The 22,341-nt window shown below is 40.3% G+C and overlaps 1 protein-coding gene across 1 annotated transcript in view; it reads left to right on the forward strand.

The window, feature by feature from the left end:
- The first annotated feature begins 7,071 nt into the window (after positions 1-7,071).
- The window catches only part of ptchd4 (patched domain containing 4), a 40,687-nt gene continuing 25,417 nt past the window's right edge, over positions 7,072-22,341 (forward strand). Inside the window, exons 1-2 of the mRNA XM_046059860.1 lie at positions 7,072-7,758; positions 15,824-16,319. Coding sequence (XP_045915816.1) covers positions 7,159-7,758; positions 15,824-16,319 — 1,096 coding nt within the window. The 5' untranslated portion in view covers positions 7,072-7,158. The remainder of the gene's footprint in view (positions 7,759-15,823; positions 16,320-22,341) is intronic.

The following is a 22,341-nucleotide window of genomic DNA, read 5'->3' on the forward strand; positions in this document are numbered from 1 at the left end:
ATAAGCAAGATACACGAATGGCATCAGCTTATGAACAGGTAAATACAGAGTGACATTTATACATTAAACGGAATTTCAGAATGATGGCATGTAATACTTATTTGGCCACTTGGGGGAGCTCTGGTTCCATGACTATAGCTTTGATTATTCTTTCAACAATCCTTTGCTCAGGAGCTGGGGAATTAAGCGAGTAGTATGGGCTAACATTTCTTTATCATATCATTTCTAAAGGAAGTGTCAGAAAGTGCTACTAACTTAGCAAGCATTATTTAAATAGAACAAAACACAGTTTATAACGAAACATTTGTTCGCTCAAGAAGGCAGGGGTTCAAACAAGCTCATCAGATTTACTACTACTGTTTTGACTACTTCCTCAGTGAACTGTTTTTTAAGAGGTCAATTGCGGTTACCAGCTACTGCTCCACTCCCAAATCTGTTGTTCAACGTCAAAACAGTAAAAGTGATTAATATATAAAAAAGCTCAGAATGAGTGCAAACCTGAGGTGGACATATTCCTGGAAAGCTGCAGAGGCTGCAGGATGTCATTCCAACCTACCTAACACTGACAGGTTCCTCTTCCTCTGAGAAAATTGATCAACGAAATTAACAGCTGCAGTGTTTGCTTGAAATGCAAACTTTGCCGCGTTGCTAGTCTCGCTGCAAGGTTTTCAAACAAATTATACAGAAAATTACATTTAATAGCTAATTATATCTATATTATATATTATATCTCGATAAAAGAAGCAAATTAACCTTATGTTACATATATTACACATAGCTTTACAAACGGGAAGATGTCCTTTATAGGGTGCAGACAGGCATCTGGCATTACTGTTGTGCTTTTGGTCTTTGCAAGCGCAGACAGCTGGTTGATCATAAAACTCGAGTCCACAACTTAATTTCTGTGGCTGTCTGTCAGGGTAATTGGCTCATCACAGCCTAATGCATCCTTCACCTTTGCTGTTATTCATTGCATCAACTTCCAAAAAGTGAATGACCGCTTTCCTGGAAGTTCTGAGCTAAGTAAATGTGAAAGATATAGGGTGCAAAAACATCCCGTTGGCTCTAAAAATGTTATAATGTTTGCGTCATCTGTGATGTACAGACTACTGCCATCACCTGTTTAATTGCATAGAATAAAAAAATACCATAAGTTTAACCTCTTGGAAACACACACTTATTTCCAGGAAAAACACCTAAAATAACATACCCAAAATGAATCAGTAATAACTCCTCAACCATTAGGCCTAGATGCATAATTCTCCTTTGACAGGTCAGAAGCTAAGGAATATGAATTAACTGTATGTAATGAATCTATTTATTTTTCTATTTAAGAGTAAATGGAGATGCAACAAAGGAAAATATGATATTTTCATCCTCTATATTTTAATGGCAATATCACCATTAAATCCATCATCCAACTCATTTTAATGCAACCGAAACAAACTTCTAATAGACCTGGAATACATCTGTAACTGTAAATCTGATGAAAATAAACTAATAAACAATAGTTATTACACAAAATGTTCACTTGAGTTTTCTTCAAAACACTATTTCTGTCCATACAATTACATTCCAAATAACATAAACCTTCCAAAACATTGAAATATTGATGAAAACAGTGAATATGGATGAACATTCCTGTGACCAAAAGCACTCACATGCTTTACAGGCCTACAAGTTGATATCCTACAGGGCTGTAAGTGGACTCTTTCTGTTCGTATTGAGCAGATGAATCGTTTGGTATATTTATCTATTTATATTTGGTATGTCTGTGTAACTACTGCAAGTTGGACAATAAAGGCCGTCTCTCCCAAAGCAACACTTTTTCTCTCCTTCATTTTGACGAGAGAAACGATACCTAATGGTGCTTTCAGACAAAAAGCGAAGCGATTGGGGCGTTTGGGGCGGTGAGTTTACATACAAAGTCAATACAAAGACCCGTAGAACCGCGATTTCCTGTCGGGCGGCGCGAAGGGGTGGGGCTGGCGACGTGAAGGCAACGCAAAGGAATTCGTGTGAGTTGAGTCGCAATAGCCTATCAGTGTTGAGATTGTCCTACCTGGTGAGTTCAGAAAACATGTGTCTGTAACTTTATTCCAGCTATCATTGTACTTTACTGTGACCAAGTTAGCATAGAATAGCCCTGATCTGACAAAGCATGAATTCATATGTTTAACAAATCTGCATCATGTTGTAGTTATTTCGGCATCAGTTTAATCCGTTTATTGCTATTTAATCACAGCAAAATGTTTACTTTGGGTTCATACAGTTGTAGTAATGGCGAGTTGTTTAGTCACATTATCACGTTAAAATCGCCTTCTCATATGCAGCGAATGTACTCACGTGAGGAAAGTGTCGTTTGCAAATATTCACTCACTTTGAATTTGATGCCTGCAACACATTCCAAAAAAGCTGGGACAGGGGCAACAAAAGACTGGGAAAGTTGAGGAATGCTCAAAAAAACCTGTTTGGAACATTCCACAGGTGAACAGGTTAATTGAAAACAGGTGAGTGTCATGATTGGGTATAAAAGGAGCATCTCCGAAAGGCGCAGTCATTCACAAGCAAGGATGGGGCGAGGTTCACCACTTTGTGAACAGCTGCATGAGCAAATAGCCCAACAGTTTAAGAACAACGTTTCTCAACCTAGAATTGCCAGGGATTTAGGGATTTCATCATCTACGGTCCATAATATCATCAAAAGAATCAGAGAATCTGGAGAAATCTCTGCACGTGACCTTCAATCCCTCAGGCACGGGCGCCATATAGGGGGGAAAGGTTAGGACAATGCCAAGGGCCCCTGACTGTCAGGGGCCCCAAAAAATAATTATAAACTAATATCAAATTATATTATATTATACATTAGATAAACCATCATCGCTGAGTATAAATATATTTAAAATATAATAATAATAAAATAAATCATCTCTTTGTTTTTACTTGTCTTTGGCAGTAAAAGTAAAAAAAAAAAATCCCAACTGACCAAAAAGTAAACCTAAATATTGACCGACCACCCCCCTGTATCTGCATGAAATAGTTTGGTCCTGCCTTAGCGCACTCATCAGTGATGGTGTTTAGTTGCAGTCAGTAGATGCGCCAGAAACACAGTGCTCACAATGTTGCCTAGTAAACCAAACTCTGGTTTTCAAAAAAGGAAAGAGAGAAAAGAGAGAGAGGAAAGACAAAGGAAAGGATGTCAATCTATAACCCAGTTTTTCCCCAAGAAAGGTGGGCAGCCTTTAGTCTGTGAGTGGTGTTAACCTGTTGGCTTAATGTCCACAGTGAAATAAGATAGCTAGCTACAGACTATTTAACATTTAATCAGTGCAGGGAAACGTTTAACAAGAGATTCATATTAAATCATTGTCCCTGCCCCTTTTAGCAGACTAACAGATGAGTCAGCAACACCCCAGTCTCCCTGTCCCAGTGAAGATGAGCAACAGTGTGTGAATGACAGGCCAGTTAGCATCATTCCAGGGAGGCTGTGGGGATTTCTGCGTCTCTCTTGCTCTTTTTACCATAACAAAAAAGAAAAAGAAATATTTTTTAATGACAGAAATTCAAACACAAATTATTTTCTCACATAATGATCATTATGAAAAAAAAAATACTTCTTGTCTGTACTGGAGGCTGGACAGCAGTTTACCTTTTAATCTGGATTAAAATAATCCAGGTTGATACGATCATTTGATTGTAGAGAGCTTTACCATAAGAGTGGAAGCTGACCTTGAGACAGTCACTGCTCACGGCATCTCCCATCCAGACAAGACCAAAAGTCATTGCAAATGATGAGACTGAACCAGGAACAGAGTAAAGGGAGTGGAGATAAGAGGTAAGCTAACCCAGGTCAGCCCTAAGGCTATTCCACTAACAAGCTAACTCCTGGCTAATGTCCGCTAACAGGAAAATATAATGGATGAAATACGACTTAGGCTAACTCAGCAGCGAGAAATCAGAGACTGCTGTGCCCTCATCTTTATTCAGATCTGGCTACACCACAACTGAAAGTCGACAGAATTTAAGACTCCAGTAAGACCAGGTGTCTGAACTACGTAGAAGGATTTAAGGTTAGAAAGGTAACCAGATTTAACCCTGCGTTTTCAGTCCTACGCTGGTGGTTCACTTCTTACCTGGTACACAGCCATGGTAATTTATGCCTATTGTCTAACCTGCACTGGAGCTGTTTGAGATTATGTTTGAGATAAGAGATGAACGCTATAAAAGCACCGCCTCCTGACCAATTATTTCCTTTGGAAAATGGCTTCACGATTCCTAGAAGATCCTGCAGACTATTTTATAAGTTACTTTTATGTATGGGTGATGCAGACACAATGTTGTATGCTGGTATCATCCTACAACAGGGACTGACTGAAGCACTAATACCTTGTACTTGTACTTTTACGATATGAAAGTAAGCCTACTTAGCGTTTATTTGCTCCCAAGTACGTTTCACACATCCTGTTGCAGCTGTTAAAAAAAATGGTTTTCATGTAGTGTTTTTACTATTTGGACACAGATGAGTTTTCATAAAATGTTGGGAACTTGAGACGTGGTTGAAACTACTATTTGAGCACATTTTATTGCATTCAATTCAAGGAGAGGGGGTTTTCATTATGAAATAGACTTTTACTTAGACAACAATACATACAATGTTTCTTTTTGTTGTTTTAAGAGTGAGTATTTTGGTTTAAAAGAATATTTGGTTATCATTGCTTATATTATGTTTGGGATGAACATGATTATTGCTTACTTCCAAGGCCTGGCCCCCTGTCCAGCGACATAGGCCCTCAGCTTTCCCCTTTCCCCCACTAAGGGATGGGTTGGCCCATAGCACACACCAGATTTATCAAACAGAAAAATCAGTTGAGGTACAGTACAGGGGACGTCCTGATCCAGGTAGCAGATGTGAACAAATTGCTGCTTTTCTGGAGGGTTAACACACATCGACAAAGGGGAAATGGGACAGTGGTATATCCTGAAAACCTACACCATCAAGATGATGCTGGTGTGCAGGGCTTACACAGAAAACAATAGGCATAGGTGTTGACCTTGTCAGTGTGTGTTGTTCTTAGAGACTGTCCTCCACGTAAAATCAGCTGGTTGTGATGTGATGTTAAAAGATAATACAGTACATTCATAACCCTAGACCTCCAATGATGCACTTAGCTCCTTTCTCCTCCTCTCCCTCTCCATCTGTATGGATTCTTATCCCCGTAATGCATGTAACTAACTGATCTTTTTGCTTCTCCTATAGTTTTGTGCTTTCTCGTCCTTCTCCTCTTCTTCGATCCCTTTTTGCGGGTGTGTCTGGATCAGGAGCTGTGGGGTCTGGGTCTGTGGTTGCGGGCTTCCAGCTGCCCCCATGTTCCTGCTCAACACCTGTTGCTACAATTATCATTATTAGTCAGATTATTATTATCATTAATAATGTTATTGTTATAATTATTATTCATTTTTATTCATGTCTCTACCACTAATACCTTTACTGTTTTGCTTTTACTGTGTTGATATTACGTTGGGCTTCTCATCAATTCTGAAGAGTGGTTTATTACAGTTATTTCATTCTTTATTGATAACTATGGGAGGTAAAAGTATTGATCAGCGATCTGCACTCTGGTCTTAAGATCCTGAGATTGATTACTTCTGTCTCTTCCCACATACCTGTGGAAGTTACATTATTTTCGTCATTAGAGTGAAGTTCTTGCTGAGGAAACATCAATTTCAAAAAAACCCAACATATTTTCATGTAAAGGACAAGGATCTCCAGCAGCCATGTGAATGATGACTCTTGTCTGTTAGACGTTCACGACGTATTCATTTAGCCATTTAATATGGAGGACTTGTTGGTCCTTAAGGTGAAAAAACATGAGCTGTAAAGTGATCTAAGCATTTATTTTAACAGAATGAGGTGTATTATAGTAAAGTTAATGTAAACCATGTGTATTTAAAGATGGTGCAGGATTTCTTCGTCACCCCCTGACCAGCATGCTGCCCCTGGTGGCGGGATCAGAGCCACTGAGATGAGTCAGGGTGAAATCCATTGCTTTTCAAAGTACTAGTGTTGCTGAAGCTTCTATGCTCCTATAGAGTGCAGACTGCTCAAGGTCAAATGAAATAAAATCAATAAAAAGAAATGTATTATCATAAGACCCTCAGAATGGACGTCAAATGGACATCATTCAATTATCATGACCTACCATATAACATTTTCACACAGACAATACATAAGTCAGGGCAATGTGTCCAAAATAGCCTGGAAGGGACAGATAGATGAAGCATTACTTGAAGGCCAGCATCCAAAAACAATATACTTGATTAACAGAAGATGACAAGGGTTGTAGATGTGTGTGTGTGTGTGTGAGGAATAATCACCAAATGACAAGCCACTTAAACAGGCAAGTTATGTCTAAAAGAAATGTGGGAGGTCTGTATTGCCTGGGTCTGTCACAGCACCCTGCCTGGCCCTTATAAACCACTCAGCGTGAAACACAACACAAGGTGGGTTTTCCCCATTCATGATGACGCCAGCACTCCAGCACTGTATCATCTTTGCTTTTGGTCATTCAGCCACCTGCAGGAACATTTTACAACTATCATCTTGCCTGTTGCCTCTGTTCCCAAAATAACCAAGCACCATCATCATCAGCCCCCCCCCCCTCCGCCGCCACATGGTTACAGTTAAGTAGGCTACATAAATCAGGCGCCACCGCTGGTGTGAGCTTGTAGAGGCAGACGGGAGGCACACATGCACCTCACACCGCCGCGGCTCGTCGCTGCTACTGCAGCCGGTGCAGCGAAGGAGACTCACGGCTTTTTCCATCACACAGAGGCGGAATGGCTTGAGACCAGACAACACGGACTCGTTTCGATCGGCTGATGCACGATGATTTTTTGACTGTGGGCCTGTCTGTGTGTGTTCATCCGTCTTGCCACGAATTGCTGCAGTGCTGTTTTTTTTTTCCTCCAGGTGTTGAGGTGTGTGTGTGTGTGTGTGTGTGAGTGTGTGTGTGTGTGTGTGTGTGTGTGTGTGTGTATGCGTGCGTGTGTGTGTGTGCGCGCGTGTGTGTGTGCGTGTGGGTGCATGGTGGTGATGTTGTAGCCCGGTGTAATTCTCTTACGAATTGGACTAAGCCGGAGAACGGAGTCTGATGTCACATGTGCTTCATAGGAGGAGACGGGGCATCTGCAAGCTGGATTTTGTGGAGGATGCTGCGGCAAGTGATACACAGATGGCTCAAGGCTTCGTTCTACTGGCTGGGCTTATTCGTTAGCAGGCACCCCGTTTTTTTCCTCACTGTCCCCGCGGTCCTCACCATCATTTTCGGATCTACCGTGCTGAGCCGATTCAAGCCGGAGACGGACCTGGAGGTGCTGGTCGCCCCTACTCACAGCCTCGCCAAGATCGAGCGGAGTCTCGCCAACAGCCTGTTTCCCATCGACCAGTCGAAGCACAAGCTGTACTCGGATTTGCACACCCCGGGCAGATATGGCAGGCTGATCCTGCTGGCCAAGTCCGGGGGGAACATCCTGGAGCTGGCCGATCAGGTCCTACAGGTTCACAAGCAGGTGTTGGATTTTCGCGTCAATTACAAGGGATTCAATTACACGTTCGCGCACCTCTGCGTCTTGAGCCACAGGGACAAGCGCTGCCTCTTGGATGATATCATCACCATCTTCGAAGAAATCAGACTGGCCGTGCTTTCCAACAGCACCTTCCATAAGGTGCCCGTGAGCTATCCAAACACAACCTTAAAGGTGAGATTTGACCGCACACTGCAGCTCGTCCTAACACGCATGTCAGCCAGGCCTGCACACACTAGCCTATCCCCCAAAACCTCCCAGTCAGAGCACAGTGTGGTGACAGTGCAGCAGCAGCAATGAGCATGTGAATAGCTTGTGGCAGGCTGGCCCTCAGAGCTTGCCATAATTTCTGAATGAACGCAGCGGGCTTGTATTCACTCAGGCTGTGATGTGGGGCTGCAGATTGCTACATAAATCAGCCAGAGAGGGAATCCTCTCCATAATACAGCCGGGTTTGCAGTTTTCCCCCTCCCTTGCTGGTGCAGGTGAATTGATTGGTTGCATGTAGCCCCTCACTGCCCTGCTCTCTATTCTTACACACAAACTCTCTCTCTCTCTCACATACACAGGGATACCCTGCCTTTTTGATGCAGTGTTTCCCTCTTGCCTTCTCCTGACTGCACGTGCGGCATGATGTGGCTACAGCAGCTAATAGGCTTCCAGGTGTGCTGTTTGCCTGGCTCTTCCGCTCAGTTGCTCAGTGAGACCGGACTGCACACATGCAGCTATATCAGTCACATACAAGTTGCTGGCAGCAGTTAACATTCAACAAGACACGCCAAGATGCTGCATGTAGACATACAGGGGCACTTTCAGTAGGCCCGCAAATACATCAAGTACAGATGTACTCTGCAGATGGAACCTAGTGCTATTTGTCTGATCAGGTGTTCGGGAGCATGTGAGGCTTTTAGAATGAAAATATGTTTTTCACGTGTTTACACCCATTGTCACACACAAGGCAAGTACAGTACAAGGTTATGGGTTTATTTTGAATTTGCTCATGATGTGGGTTAATTGTGAAGGGATAAGGAATTTTCATCATTTTGAATGAACCTATGGCCTTGAGGTGCGTACAGATCTGATAGAAAATGGACACATAAAGTCACTGTAACAACCTGCTTATTCAACACAATTAGATTGTGAGATAAACGCCACAGCACGCTGCCTTTTCTGTATATGCCAAACACATACTGTAGGCTCAAACTGACAATGCACATCTTTAATGTATCTTAAGCCTGGTCTCCAGAATAGCAGATTGTAACTTTCAGTGAGAGCTGCCACAGCAGTGTGAGCTATCCAGGCAGCATCAGTGTCTGCATGGAGTAGGAGGACATTTATCGTCCTGTTGCCAACTGTTTGGCTCCTAATATTAAGGATAAGGGACAAGTGGTATATTCTCGTTTTGGATGATGAGTGTGAGTCAAATATGGGTCCCTAAAGAGCCTGTTTATTCATTTTATACTAAATATATGAAAAACATTGCTAACCAGTGAAAACCATGTAACTTCAAATTTGGAAGTTTTCCAGATAAAGTAAAAGATTAAGTGTTCATGTGTTGAGAACATTCTACCTCTTAACATAAATAAACTATTTGAAAACACAGTCAGAAAAACGGAAACTACCTGCATGGTTATATAATGGACGGAAGTGAGTTTATTGATTACTTGATAGACAGAAAATGAATCAGAAATACAATTTTGCTAAAAACTATCAAAATTTCGAGACTCCATGATACGATATTATCACGATACTTATGTCACGATACGATATTATTTCGATTTTAAACATATTGCGATGTATTGGTATTATAATATTACTTTTTTCCAGCTTTGAATTGTGTCCCCAACTCTTTTTCTAGTGGACTGAAAAAGCAATAGATTTTATTATTATAGTTCCAAAAAAGTTACATTTTTCATGTACAATTTATTTAATAAAAGACTGATACTTGGGCTCTGTGTATAGTACAGTATTGCCATGGAAAATATTGCATTACCAAGCTGTAGCTGTAGTGTTCTCTGCTCCAATAATCAATAGCCTACAAGTGAGGGTTTTTTTTTTGTAATTTGGGTGAACTGTCCCTTTAAGTCTTGATGTATGTACATGCTAATATGCTCTTTTCATACAGTATGCAGTACGCATGCACATACTCAGGCACACTCACATTATCATTAACATGAATTACAGTTTTCCTGTTCTTGAAGGTTGATTTGACCTCCTTCCTCCCCAGCTCTCCTCACTCTATCAGGCACTCTCCATGTTCCTGGATCCTTCTTCTCTCTGTCTGCCTGTTTGACGAGCTGTCTGGGGTAATTTATTTGCCTGACTTCTTGTGCCTCATCCCCCTCTTTGATGTCACAACCAGGGTTTATTTCTGTGCTTGTTATACAGACGTAGTCTTTGTAAAAAGACTTTTTGCTGAGCTGAACTTTAGCTCTTTTCCCAGGAGAAAATGCTTTAAATATATAGTCTTTGTTTTGCTCTGCTGTATTTTCAGTTGTGTAATCTTTTTACACTGTCAGGTATTACAGAAATAAAAATACATCAAGGAGTACATTAAAAAAGATAAAGCAAATGGGGCTACGTGAACAATTGGACAATTCCAACAAAGGAAAAGTAAAACTGTGAGAAATCAGTCAGCTCTGGTGGTGATGTGGTTTCATCATGCATTTACATCACCAGCAACCACATCACCATGCTAATGTCTGAGCTTGTTGATTGCTGGTTAGAATGCCCATATTGTTAGAACAACATATTGGACATACGGCAATGCTGGTATGTGATTATCTGCTGATAGCACAGTTTGTCCCAGGTTATACAAATCTGACAAATATACATCTGTTTTCCAGTTGCCCAAATGTTATGGACCAGAATCCACAACTGTTATTGCAAGGTCTCAACTGTAATTAGCTCATGGTCAAGTCCATGAGCTAATTACAGTTTCAGTTTTAAGGCTGTTCTCGCCGAAAAATCAACTGCATCAGCTGTTTAAGAACAGTTAAAATTGAGTTTAAAAGTGTTCAATAATAATGTATTACACACAATATAAACAAACATCTTAATAAGGATCCTTTAGTTGACTTTTTAACCATGCTAGCAGCAGTGTTGGTTGGTCAGTCAGTCGGTTGGTCAGTCCACCACTTTGGACAAACTTGAAATATCTCAACAACTATATGATGGACAGCCATGAAACTTGGCACAGACATTCGTGGTCCCAAGGATAAGATATTTTTAGCTTTTAGTAAGAGTCAATTATTCAATGGATTGCCATGAAGCGCACTGAAATGGTTACCATGGCTATAGACACACAATGGATGTCTTATGAGACGTTCATATGTATGGCCCTCTAAAATCTGTGGATTATGCGGTCCAGACCAACAATAACATGAACCTATCGTTGCTCCATGATGTAAGATATCCAGGTAGAAATTTGAAGGGATTTGTTGTCTTTTCTATCCACCAACTGTATCACCAATAGTCAAATGACCTTTCCACCACATGGCCTTTTTTAAACAATTTCTGGACCATTTGAGTTTTTCATTTTTAAACGCAAACCGGACCAGTCGGAAAATTTTAAACAATCTATCATCCTTGTATTGGTTCGATTCAGAAAACAGAACTTGAGTTGGGAACCCGCCCTAAAATCCCGTCATTAGAGAGTTTGAGCTTTTAGGGAGGGTAGAGAGCACTGGATTTATAACACAAGACAACACGAGAGCAGCATTAAGAAACGAAATGTGGCACAATGAGCATTATATCTTGATAATCCTGTTGTCATAATTGTTGGAAGCCAAAATTGTAACAGAAAATAAAATTGAAATAATTACACAGCCCTACTCTTAAGTTTCTCTTGTGAAATTAAGAGCAAATGGTAATTTATTTCAATATTAAAACAAAGAGGTACAATGTAATTCTGCCTGTGTCAGACCTTTATTTGTGTCTGATTTCCTGGGCTCTTCTGATATCATCTTTTCTATCAGGTTAAGCCAAACCTGTGTGGACTTTTAAGTAACATTAAAAAGACATTCCATTTTGGACTTGACTATTAATCAGACTGAATTTGCAGTTTACATTATTAGTCTAGTGTTATTAGTAATCTATTAGTAGTCTGATTATTTTGTTCATGTGAGCTGTTTGGTTTTAGGTTCGTTATTTTTGGGATTGTTATTTTGCCCTAATACCTTTCCCTTCAAAGTCACAGAGAAGCTGTAGCTGTTGCTTGGAACACCTAATAATTTCACATTGATCTCAGATATATGCTTATTCAGGAGTTATTACCGTGAGCCGACTTGCCATTTTCATGTACATTTTCTGTTCTGGGACAGGTAGATACAGACCTATTTGAATCACCTCAAAACCAGAAAACAAACATATTTACCTGACAGGTGGAGAATGTTTGATATCTTCTGTTTAGAGCCACACATGCAGGGGTAAGAATATCTTAAAATAGAATGATTTAATCAATATCTTAAGGTAATGTTTCAGCCCATTGTCTTTAGATACCCGTTCGATATCTTAAGATAATGAGATACTTAAGTTGTCATCTTGTGATAATGAGGGACCTTATAAAAGAGCAAGTCTGGCTGCTCTGGGCTGCCATAAATAAAAGCTCCGATGGTCACAATGGAACAAGGCAGAGGTGTGCTATTACTGTGTTACATTTATTCTAACACTAATAATATTGTGTTTGACAAGATCAAGCTTAGAGGACAGTGAATTTGAGCACTGGATTGAATTAAGTTATTGGGTAGTTTGGGTTGTAGGCATGGCAATGTCGAGCTAAGGTCAGTGTTTGTTTAACACCCCCCATTGTTTTTAATATATCATAAAACTGGAGGTGAGCGCGGCAGTAAAGCAAGAAAACAGCTGATCTGCAGAAGGAGGCCTGTAACAGTTGAAATGCAGCAGGAGAGGGGATGCGATAGGAGGATGGGAGAGCAGACTAGGCACAGGAATTAGCTGATGGGGTTAGCTATAGGTGTGCCAATAATTGGCTTGCCCTAGGGTACGTTTAGAAACATGGCAATAAAAAAACAGTCAGTACTGTTCTCAGATGTCTCCTGAAACTGAATTAAAACCCTTAATGAAGTCTTTTAGCATAAAACTGATTTTTTGATAGTTATAATTTGCTTGGAGTCATTAAGACTACACCTGAATTTTGTAAAAATGAAAAGTATGATCATATCATTGTAGTACAATACCACTGAAATAATTAAATAAGATTGAATTATTGCCCAGTAGATAGATTGGTTGATGGATGGATGTGAGGATGCGTCCTATTCTATGTGTAAGAAACCTGATTTTACATGCTGATCATCAACATCAAACATGTGTATCTACTAGGTTTGAGGTTTCAAGATTTAGCAGGGTACTCCTATCATTTGTTGTACTTCCATTAAATTGGCAGACTTGCAAGAGACAGATTTTTTTTGGCGACACAGTCAAATCGAAGCAGTGAATGCTGCAAATCCTGATTGTTAAGCTGGATTTATATTTGATGCACGGCATTACCTCTACTGCCGCAGTAAAACTCTATGGCAAGGGTTTTTAAATATTTAGCTAAGGCTTCTCCCGCTGAAGTATCATTACATGATGAAAACGATGAAATGGTAATTTTGTGCAAAAACATATTCGAAAGATCAGCAGAAATGAATGTGAAGCTTCAGCAATCGGAGTTAGACAAATCAAGTAGATATATTTTAAAGTTCAGACAGCTGAAGTCTCATTTTAGTTTCAGGTCCTCCTTCACTTACATTGAAGTTGCATTAGGAAGGGATCGCTTTGCTGCCAATATGAACAGAAGGAAAAATTACAGCAATCAATAACTCTTGTAATTTAACTGGAAGCTTCTTTCCCCACCTCTCCCACCAGTCCGAGCCTCAGCTTCTCACAGATGCCACACATGCTTGGTTCTGCGTGGTGCCCTATCCCCCACCTCCTCTCACTCTCATTCTCTCTTACTCTCTCACACACTCAGTGAGAACTATATTTCTCTTTCCTAGAAGAATGCCAAATCTCAACCAAACAGACCTTTTTCAGATGCATTAGAAATTGTTGCCCTGATTATGTGTCATTATTCAGCATTGAAGGGCATGTATGAGTTTCAACAGAGTCATGTACTGGATTAGTGTGGGATGATATAATTAAGTGTGTTGTGACTATTGAGATTATCTTGAAATGCTTTAGTGAAGTTGAAAAGTCAGTGTGATAGATTGATTTGTGCTTTGTGCATTTACACAAGTGAAATTAGAGCTAAAGCTTTCCCAGTTCCCTTAGCAATTACTGAGTGATTACATTACATAAACACACTTGTACACTGGCATGAAATAACAAATTTGAAGCCGTGAGTAGGATTGCTTTGAGAGTAACAACGTGGCACAAAAATAATGTATCTGGAAAGAAAAACGGTCTGAATGTTATCAATGATGTGACTTTAAGGTGCAGTGTACACCACCACTAATGTTTTCCTGCTGTCCACATAATGTCATAACAGAAGAAACCATCTGTTTATTTTTTATCACAGCAGTAAATTGTTTAAAGAAACTGAAGCAAAGAATCACTGGATTTATTTATGTACAATCACACTTCTTCATATCTAGAAGTGTGAGATTTCTGTCGAGCGCCCTGCTGTGAAACAGCATATTGTGGATGTTTGGTTGTGTTGGATTATTGTGTTCATACGATAAATCACATCTACAATAAGCTGCACATTATTTTGGTTGCAACAACAAACCAGTGTCACGCAGGAGTTCAGTTTACATCACAATGTTGTGTGGGTGTGTGTCTTGCTTTTCTGATTAAATGGACTGGGGAAATATTCATATGTCAGTGTTTGAAGATGTTCTAAAATTAGACCTGGTGAATAAGCATTTAGCTTTGATATATGAGCATGTTTGCATTAATCAGGAAATCCAGAAAACGCACAGTATTTTTAAATTAGTGTTACACATAAAGCTAAAGCTTGTGGAATTACATTAGAATAAAGAACTAATTCTGTAAATGCCTTGGTTGTGTGTTCAGTAGGTGACCGAACAAATGTTTAACCATGAATCCTCAAGCTGAACTGTATCACTGCATTTCAGGATGGGTTTTTATGTGTGCAATTTTCAGCTTAGCCATGATCCAGTAGCTTAATTGATTCCTGGTTTAACATTTACCCCATGTACAAAAACCAGAAAAACTTTTTTACAGACATGCAGTTAATTAGCTATCACATTTATAAACAGTGCTTTGGATTTATATTGTTACAGTTTGGTCCCAGGAACAGACATAGAACACAATGGGGGGTTGTTTAAGATTAAAGTATTTAACAGTGAAGGCCCTAACTGCGATTAGCCAACAGTGAAGCTTTCGAAGCAGAAAGAAACTTACTTAAAATCCAAGAGGGAAAAATGCCTGTCAAATGAACTGTGGACTGATCTTTGTTTAACGGGTCCATTTGCTTAACTTCACTGCATCTTCACCTGTTTTCTGGGTGCAGCTGGGTGACATATATACGGTGGCAAGTCGTAATCCTTAATTCCAGGCTCTGAAAGGTACAAGAAATTCTTATGCATTTTTTAGTGTTTTAGTTTGTGTCAGACCTTACATAAGACATCCATTGGTCACCGTCTTCTTCTGCTGTACTCCTTTTTTTTTATTGCTGCTAACAGACCACTTCGAAATATGAATAATTTAAACGTGTGGCATAATGTACATCTACAGGGCTATCTCTGCAACACTTTCAGCTTAAATATGAAAAAGGTTGTGCCAGCAACGTGATATTGCTATAGTTCTGTCTTTCTTCCTGACAGATTGACAGATTTTTATTGTCCCAGCTGCCTCACTGAACGCTTCATGGCTCTTCACAACTGTTATTGCACAATTACATAATCTTTTAATTCTTGTCACTGTAATGTCTTGCATGTGCACTATAATTGGTCATTACAATGGAGTAGCACTACAACTTTCACAACCACTTCTGTCCGCAGCTGTAATGTGAGTTAGAGGTAAATCAACACTGAAGCAAATAGGGCAGAAACCTGCTGATGCACTGCTCTCTGTGGGACAGAGCGTTCTAGTATGTTGTACAGCTGGCCGCTCCCTGATCGCTGGTGTCAAAGAAAGTGTTGCGCTGTCACATGGAACATGTTCGCTAGTCACTGGGGTCTGGTCAGGAGAATTGAAAAGGGGTCGAATGGTGTTTTTTATGAAAATTTCAATTCATTAGATCTAATGTCAGATATCTCTGAATCCCCTACAGGATGGCCGTGTGTCCTTTATCGGCCACCAGCTGGGTGGCGTGTCTTTCTCGGCCAACAGCCGTGACCAGCAGGTCAAATTCGCCCGTGCTGTCCAGATCACCTACTACCTCCGCAACCACGGACCCGTGGTGCAGGATGCCATCGCAGAACGTTGGGAGAATGAGTTCTGCGCCCTGGTCAGACGGCTGTCCACGGCCGAGGCACCCCATGCGTCTGACCAGCTCCACATCTTGTCACTCACCTCCTTCAGCCTGTGGCGGGACTTTCACCAGACGGGCGTGCTGGCTAAAGGGGAAGTGCTGGTCAGCCTGGTGCTAGTGCTCCTTGCCGCAACCATCTCCAGCTCCATGCGGGACTGCCTGAGGGGGAAGCCGTTCCTGGGCCTCTTAGGCGTGCTAACCATCTGCATCGCCAACGTCACAGCTGCAGGGATCTTCTTTATATCGGATGGGAAGTTCAACTCTACGCTGCTGGGGATCCCATTCTTTGCCATGGGTGAGTGGGACTTAGACTGACTGTTTTGTATGTGTGTGTCTGTAGTGGTTGGTCAGGGAGGTAACCGGGTTGACCCTCAGATCAGGTTGATTGGGGAAGGGATTGTTACAAACTTCTCCTAATTGTTGCAAAAAAGGCAGAGTGGTGCATGCATGTCCACACACCTTCTTATGTATATAAGGCAAATTGACATGTTCCTTTATGTGATTTTTGCACTGAGAACACATTCAATTGTTGTGCGCAGTTTTTCATTATTTCACTGCGCTTCAAATGAGGTTGTCCTCAGTCTAGGGGTTTTAACAATAAACTCTATAACAGTGTACTATATCAACCATTAGGAGCAACAAAAGGCTAACACACATCAGGACACATGAGTTCTGTGTAGAAAAACAACAGCTGGAATTAATCATGGATCTACATGAATTTAGATTTGTTTCAAATTTACCCACTAAGATTGGACACAGTGTGTGTAGAAACTGGTTGTTTTGCAAAGACATAATGTTAAGTGCTGTGTATATGGTAGGCTAGGCCAGAAAAAATGTGCTTTGTGCATAAACATGGGAAACGTGGGGTGAGATGAAAGGGTATGACTAGAATCATATTGGGGGCGTTGCGGTTGTATGGTAACCACTAGGCCACCAGAACATTGAGGTTTCCGTCGTCTCATAACAAAGTCAATACAAAGAGTAGATGCAAAAATTAGTGAATTAGCTGTAGGGGTTACAAATGGAGAAAAATATTTGTCTGTTTTAATTAAAAATGGTTCCACTTGAGTGAAACATTATGATTTCTGAACACACAAAGACAAGAAGGAAAGAAAACAAAGGAAAATAACAGAACTGATCAACAAAACACAGGTACAAGCACACTCTAGTCAGTGCATACTTAGCTATCCAGTAGGGGTGTCTATTTTTCTCTCTCAGGTTGTTAATGTAGATAGAGATTCTTTTGTAACAATACGATACATTGCTAATCGAAGTGGATTTAATTTAGCCTTAATCAGGAATTTCACTTTTTTTTACCTCTTAAGCCCGAGTCCTTACCCCAGGAAACAACACCTAAAATTTACATTCAGCCCAACAGACATACTGCATTCTGTAGTTAGTATCGCTTACGCCGTTTCTCTTCTTCGGCCTCCTTTTCTTACTCTCTTTGTTTCTTCAGATATACTTTGTCCATTTTCCCCACTACAGTATATATTGCATTTCCTCTCTGTTCGCTCCTAAGGTCACTGGATCCCTAGGGGTTTGGCACAGCTCTGCTGCAGGCTGGCTGACATAACTGAAGTTTAAGTAAGACTCGGGAACAGGAGGCTCCTTGTGACCTGGATGCGGGGGGTGGTGGTGAGAGAGGCTAAAAAGGAAAGTCAGCGAGAAAACAGCAAGGGGAAAAATGTATGTGATGTATAGGAAAGAACAAAAGGAGGGTGTAGAGGAGGAGGGGACAGGCAGACAGAGGGAAGAGGTAGAGAGAATGTCACATAGAGAGGAAGGAGGTGGAGAAGGGCAATGAAGCTGGAGAAGGGCAAAGGAGCTGGAGAGGACTTGATTAAGCGCGTAATTTTATATAACACGACTTCAGAGGCAGTAGATGTCCACTCTTGGGAGGTCCTGCCTGAGACATACCCATTACTATGTGTGCTTTCACACCTAACCTGTTTGGTTAAAACAAATCCTCGTGCGTTTTCCCAGTCAGTACGGTTTGTTTGGGCTGATGTGAAAGCTGCCAATCGAACTCTGGTGGGGACCAAACAACTGCCACCTTTTTGGTCTCAGTCCGCTTCCAAGCTGACTCTGGTAAAAGCAAATGAACCAACCACGGGGTTTATTGATAGCAGATATGTGATCTGTGTATTATTTCAAAAGCTAAACCACTAATTAATCCATCTGCTGATCGTGAAATGTATTCAGGAAGCGATCTTATAATTGATCTGTATAAGCCATTTATAGGCACATTTTATGCAGATCATTTGGTAACCACGGATACATGTCAGTGCGGATATTTTTCCTGATTAATAGGTCAAAAGCGGCTAAAAATGGGCCAGTGCTCCGTGTACTTTGTCAGTTCATTAAGTCCATAAAACATTTTGTGACAGCGATCCCACAGTAATAGCCCTGAATCATTACTATACAAGACAGCTCCTTTTCGTCCTGTTTCTACGTCATTATTCACAACATGTGGTTGATTTGCAGTCTAATATTACTAATAATGCTTATAATGTGTTATTTCTTTGTGAGCTCTTTGCGATACGCATCAGAAGCATTGAAGTGCTGCATGAACTTCTGTCAGTCACGGGAATTTGATTTCCCCACGTGGGTCCTGATGATCCGCTGACGATGCAGGATGACAGTCACCAAAGCTGTCCAATCAACGAGTTACCTGTCAGTCTGTACAAGATTGAGATGGATTTCTAGCCTGAATAAAATAAGACGATATTGTTTCTTAAAAATGTGGTTTAAAAAAGCAGGGCGTCTATTATATTTTAGGTATAGACAAGTATGTATTGTTCGCTACATCAGATATTATTTTTGTCTCCTAGAGAGGGTGTTTCAATTTGAATTTTTGTGTGTAACCTTATTGTTGCTAGATTAGTGTGTGTCTCCACATTTGCTTATAGGGAGTCTTTTAGAGTTAGCCATAAAAATGTTTCCTTAGCTCAGTTTAACCTCCAGGAGTTTCTGAAGGCTTATGTAGAGTGTGTTGCGGCCAAAACGTCGCCAAAGTGTCCCCCAACATCTTTACTGCCGAAACACACAGGGGACAGAATCATTTGTCAAGCAGCCGAGAATTAGTGCTTACTGTTACAGAGGAGCAAAGACAGTTGCAATGTTTATGTTTCATTTATATCTTATAATTACAGTTGTCTTATATTCTGGAATCATGTATTTTACTTGACTTCTCCGACTACCTGAAGAGAACATAAGAATCAACATCCTTAGTTGTCATATACTCTTTCTTCTCTCATTTTTTTTTTGCATTTAACATCCTGGCAAATTTTTGTGTCTGTGCAGGCTTTATAAATTCCTGCATGTCAGGACATTGAGTCTACAGTTTTCCAACTGGACAAGATCAGAGCAAGCTTTCATGTCTGGGTGATTTCTTTGCAGGTGAAGAGATGGGACTTTATTGGCACATCTGAAATGAAAAATGTTGTTGTGTGCAGCGCTCAGAAAACTCTCCTCTCTCTCTCTGTTTCTAAGTCTGCTTCTCTTTTTGTCTGTCTTGTTTGTCTCTCTCCTTCATTCAAACACCATTGCCTAAATGTAGTGAGTTAGCAATGCATTGCAATGTAGAGTTAGCAATGCTAGCTACGACTAGCCTAGCAAGCTGATCCTTGCACATTAGCATCTGTAGTATTCACTTGCCACTTGTTTTGGTACTGCCTGGTATGTGATAGCTTTACAACATTGTGAAGGATTAGGTATCGTTAGCTAACGCTGGTCACTCGCCAAGAAACCTGCCTTTCTCCTCACACCTCAGTTTCTAGCCACTAGCCCTTATTTTTCCACTGGGCAGATTTGTGGCCTATCATATACATGTGCATTTTAAACCTCATTAACACTGTGGCAGTAGCTCCATGTACCAGGATGCAATGTAGCTGAGCTAGCACTGCAGTATAAATTTTCACAAAAAGCTACGTATAAAAACTGTTGATGGCATCCAACCTACTTCTCTTGTTATTTAGTTGGCTTAAAATGAGCCAAACGTTCACACAGTTTCTTTTGACCCTGAATATTACAACATTAGCACAACATCGCCCCAGCCTGAGGAAGTACCACCCTACCAATTGATGGACAAATCATTATTAAAAAAATGGTCATATGGTAACATAAATGGAGTAATAACCTGATACTAAAGAGGTAACATAGGTTGATGTTTTCACAATATTAGAGGCCTTCAATCCTCAAAATCACATTAAACTCTTGGAAGTCAAAATTTGTAACTACCATAGTATAATCCCGAAATCTATCCTTCCTTATGTTCCAAACATGCCCATTTGTTTCAAGGTAATTCAAATGATATGTTAAATGCTATGATTTGTTACCTGGAAATACCTGTGGTAGTTTCAGTGTAATCCATGAATCAGGTCTATAGTCTCTACTTCCACAATGTATTGTGTCGTATATCTATTTTAAGAACTGCACACATATTGGTTGTTTGAAATCTTGCTGTTGAGTGGTAGTACAGTAATATAGTGAAGTATCTGATGGCAAAATAGTTTTGTGAAGAATATTTGCGTGCTTAGCTACTGGTATCTGTTGGCCACATGTTAATAAACACCTTTGCTGTAGCAGAAGTAATCAGACACTGCTGAGTCTCATTCTACACAGGCCTGGTGATATACACCATAGACCTAATTATCTGAATATAGTCCCAGGGCTTCTTAGTTGGTTCTTGTTCCCTTCATCTGCTCTGTGGAAACAACAAAAACACTTGGGATTGTAGTGTGCTTTTAACAGGTACAATGAGTAACATTTGGCCTGAATGTTGATTTAAAACATTCAAAAAATGAACTAACATTATCATTATTAGTTGTTAGTAACAGTTCTGAGGTTATTTCAAAGACATCTATATATTTTGTTGCAGAGATATCTACTGAAGCTGGCATGCTAACTGGCCCCGGCCTGTTCTGTGTTGTATTAACACTTGTGCTTCAACAGGTAAAAGTCCGATAGTGTAGCTCAGGCCTCCCCCTCATAGCTTCAGCTCTTAGATGTGTGCTGGATGTTGCGAGTTCAAGTTACACAAGCTCTCTCAATTTCTTAGTAGAAAACTTTGGGGTTGTCGTTGTGCGTTGTTAATTGCCACAGTAATTTTCTTGATACTACCACTTTGAGGTACCAAAGTCAGATTTGCTTAATTCCCTGACTGTACTAGGTGCTGTGATATTGAAGTCCAACTGAAATCACAGTCAGTGAGCCTTTCAGTATTTTTGAAAGATATATCAAATATGATCATTTTCTCTCAGCCTCTTAAGGGGCGTGTCAGTGTTTGACAGCAGCTGGCAGGGAAACAGAGAGACAATGCCAAAAAGACTTGTTGCTGGCAACTGCAGCTTACAAGCCATGGGCAGGCAGTGAGCTGGTAGAAGTGGTATTGCGTAAAGAACACAAAGTCTCTTAATTGACCCAAGTGACTTTTTTACTTTTTTTATTCTTCATAGACCTGTAACACAGTATTGGGTAGAGGTATAGAGTTGGAACCTAATGGATTAGCACTGAAAGCTACCAAGAGCTCACTGGGCTCTATCACTTTGAAGTGGAAGAGGTTGGGAACAACCAAAACTTCTGTCCATCTCTGCACCTCCATATCTCTTAGCGCTGTGTGCCAAAGTGGCCAGCTGAAATCCACTCCTGAGTAAAAGCTCAACGGCCCAACTGGTGTATATTTGCTAGCACTTAAAAGCCAAACAACTCTTCAGTCTGATGAGACAGGAATTAAACTCTGACCTAAATGCCAAGTGCTATGTGTGGTTTAGTGCTGCTCTTCACTGTAAAGTGCTGTGATGTCTGTGAAGATTTCAGTCATCCAGGTCATAGTTATCCAAGGAAGGTTAAAATCAATGGTAACTGGACTTGGTTTAAGGATAGCTCAGGGCTTATGCCCTTTTCTGTCCAGAAAAACAAATCCGATTTAAAAGAGACCCACATTAAAAAAGTGTGAAACTCCGTGTGGAGGAGACAGTGGTGGGCACTTGGGAGGCTGGAAGGAGTATGAGTCCAAGGTTTTGTTTAAAAGTATAAAATAGTAAAATTGGTAAATGAATAAAAATAGATAAATGAATGAGAGGAAATAATATATGTATAATACTATTTATTTTTATCATTTTACTATTTCTGTAATTTAAAAAAATAAATACAACAAGTATGTTATAATAAGAATAATAGTAAAGAAAATATGTATGTGTATAAAACACATGATGGGGACAACTAATGGTGATCCACTAGATTGGTATGAGGTGTGTGTGAAGTGAAATTAAAATAGGTTTCAGTAAAATTAAATTAAATCATAGCGGTGTTGT

The sequence above is a fragment of the Micropterus dolomieu genome, linkage group LG10, assembly GCF_021292245.1.
Source record: "Micropterus dolomieu isolate WLL.071019.BEF.003 ecotype Adirondacks linkage group LG10, ASM2129224v1, whole genome shotgun sequence".
NCBI classification, from domain to species: domain Eukaryota; kingdom Metazoa; phylum Chordata; class Actinopteri; order Centrarchiformes; family Centrarchidae; genus Micropterus; species Micropterus dolomieu.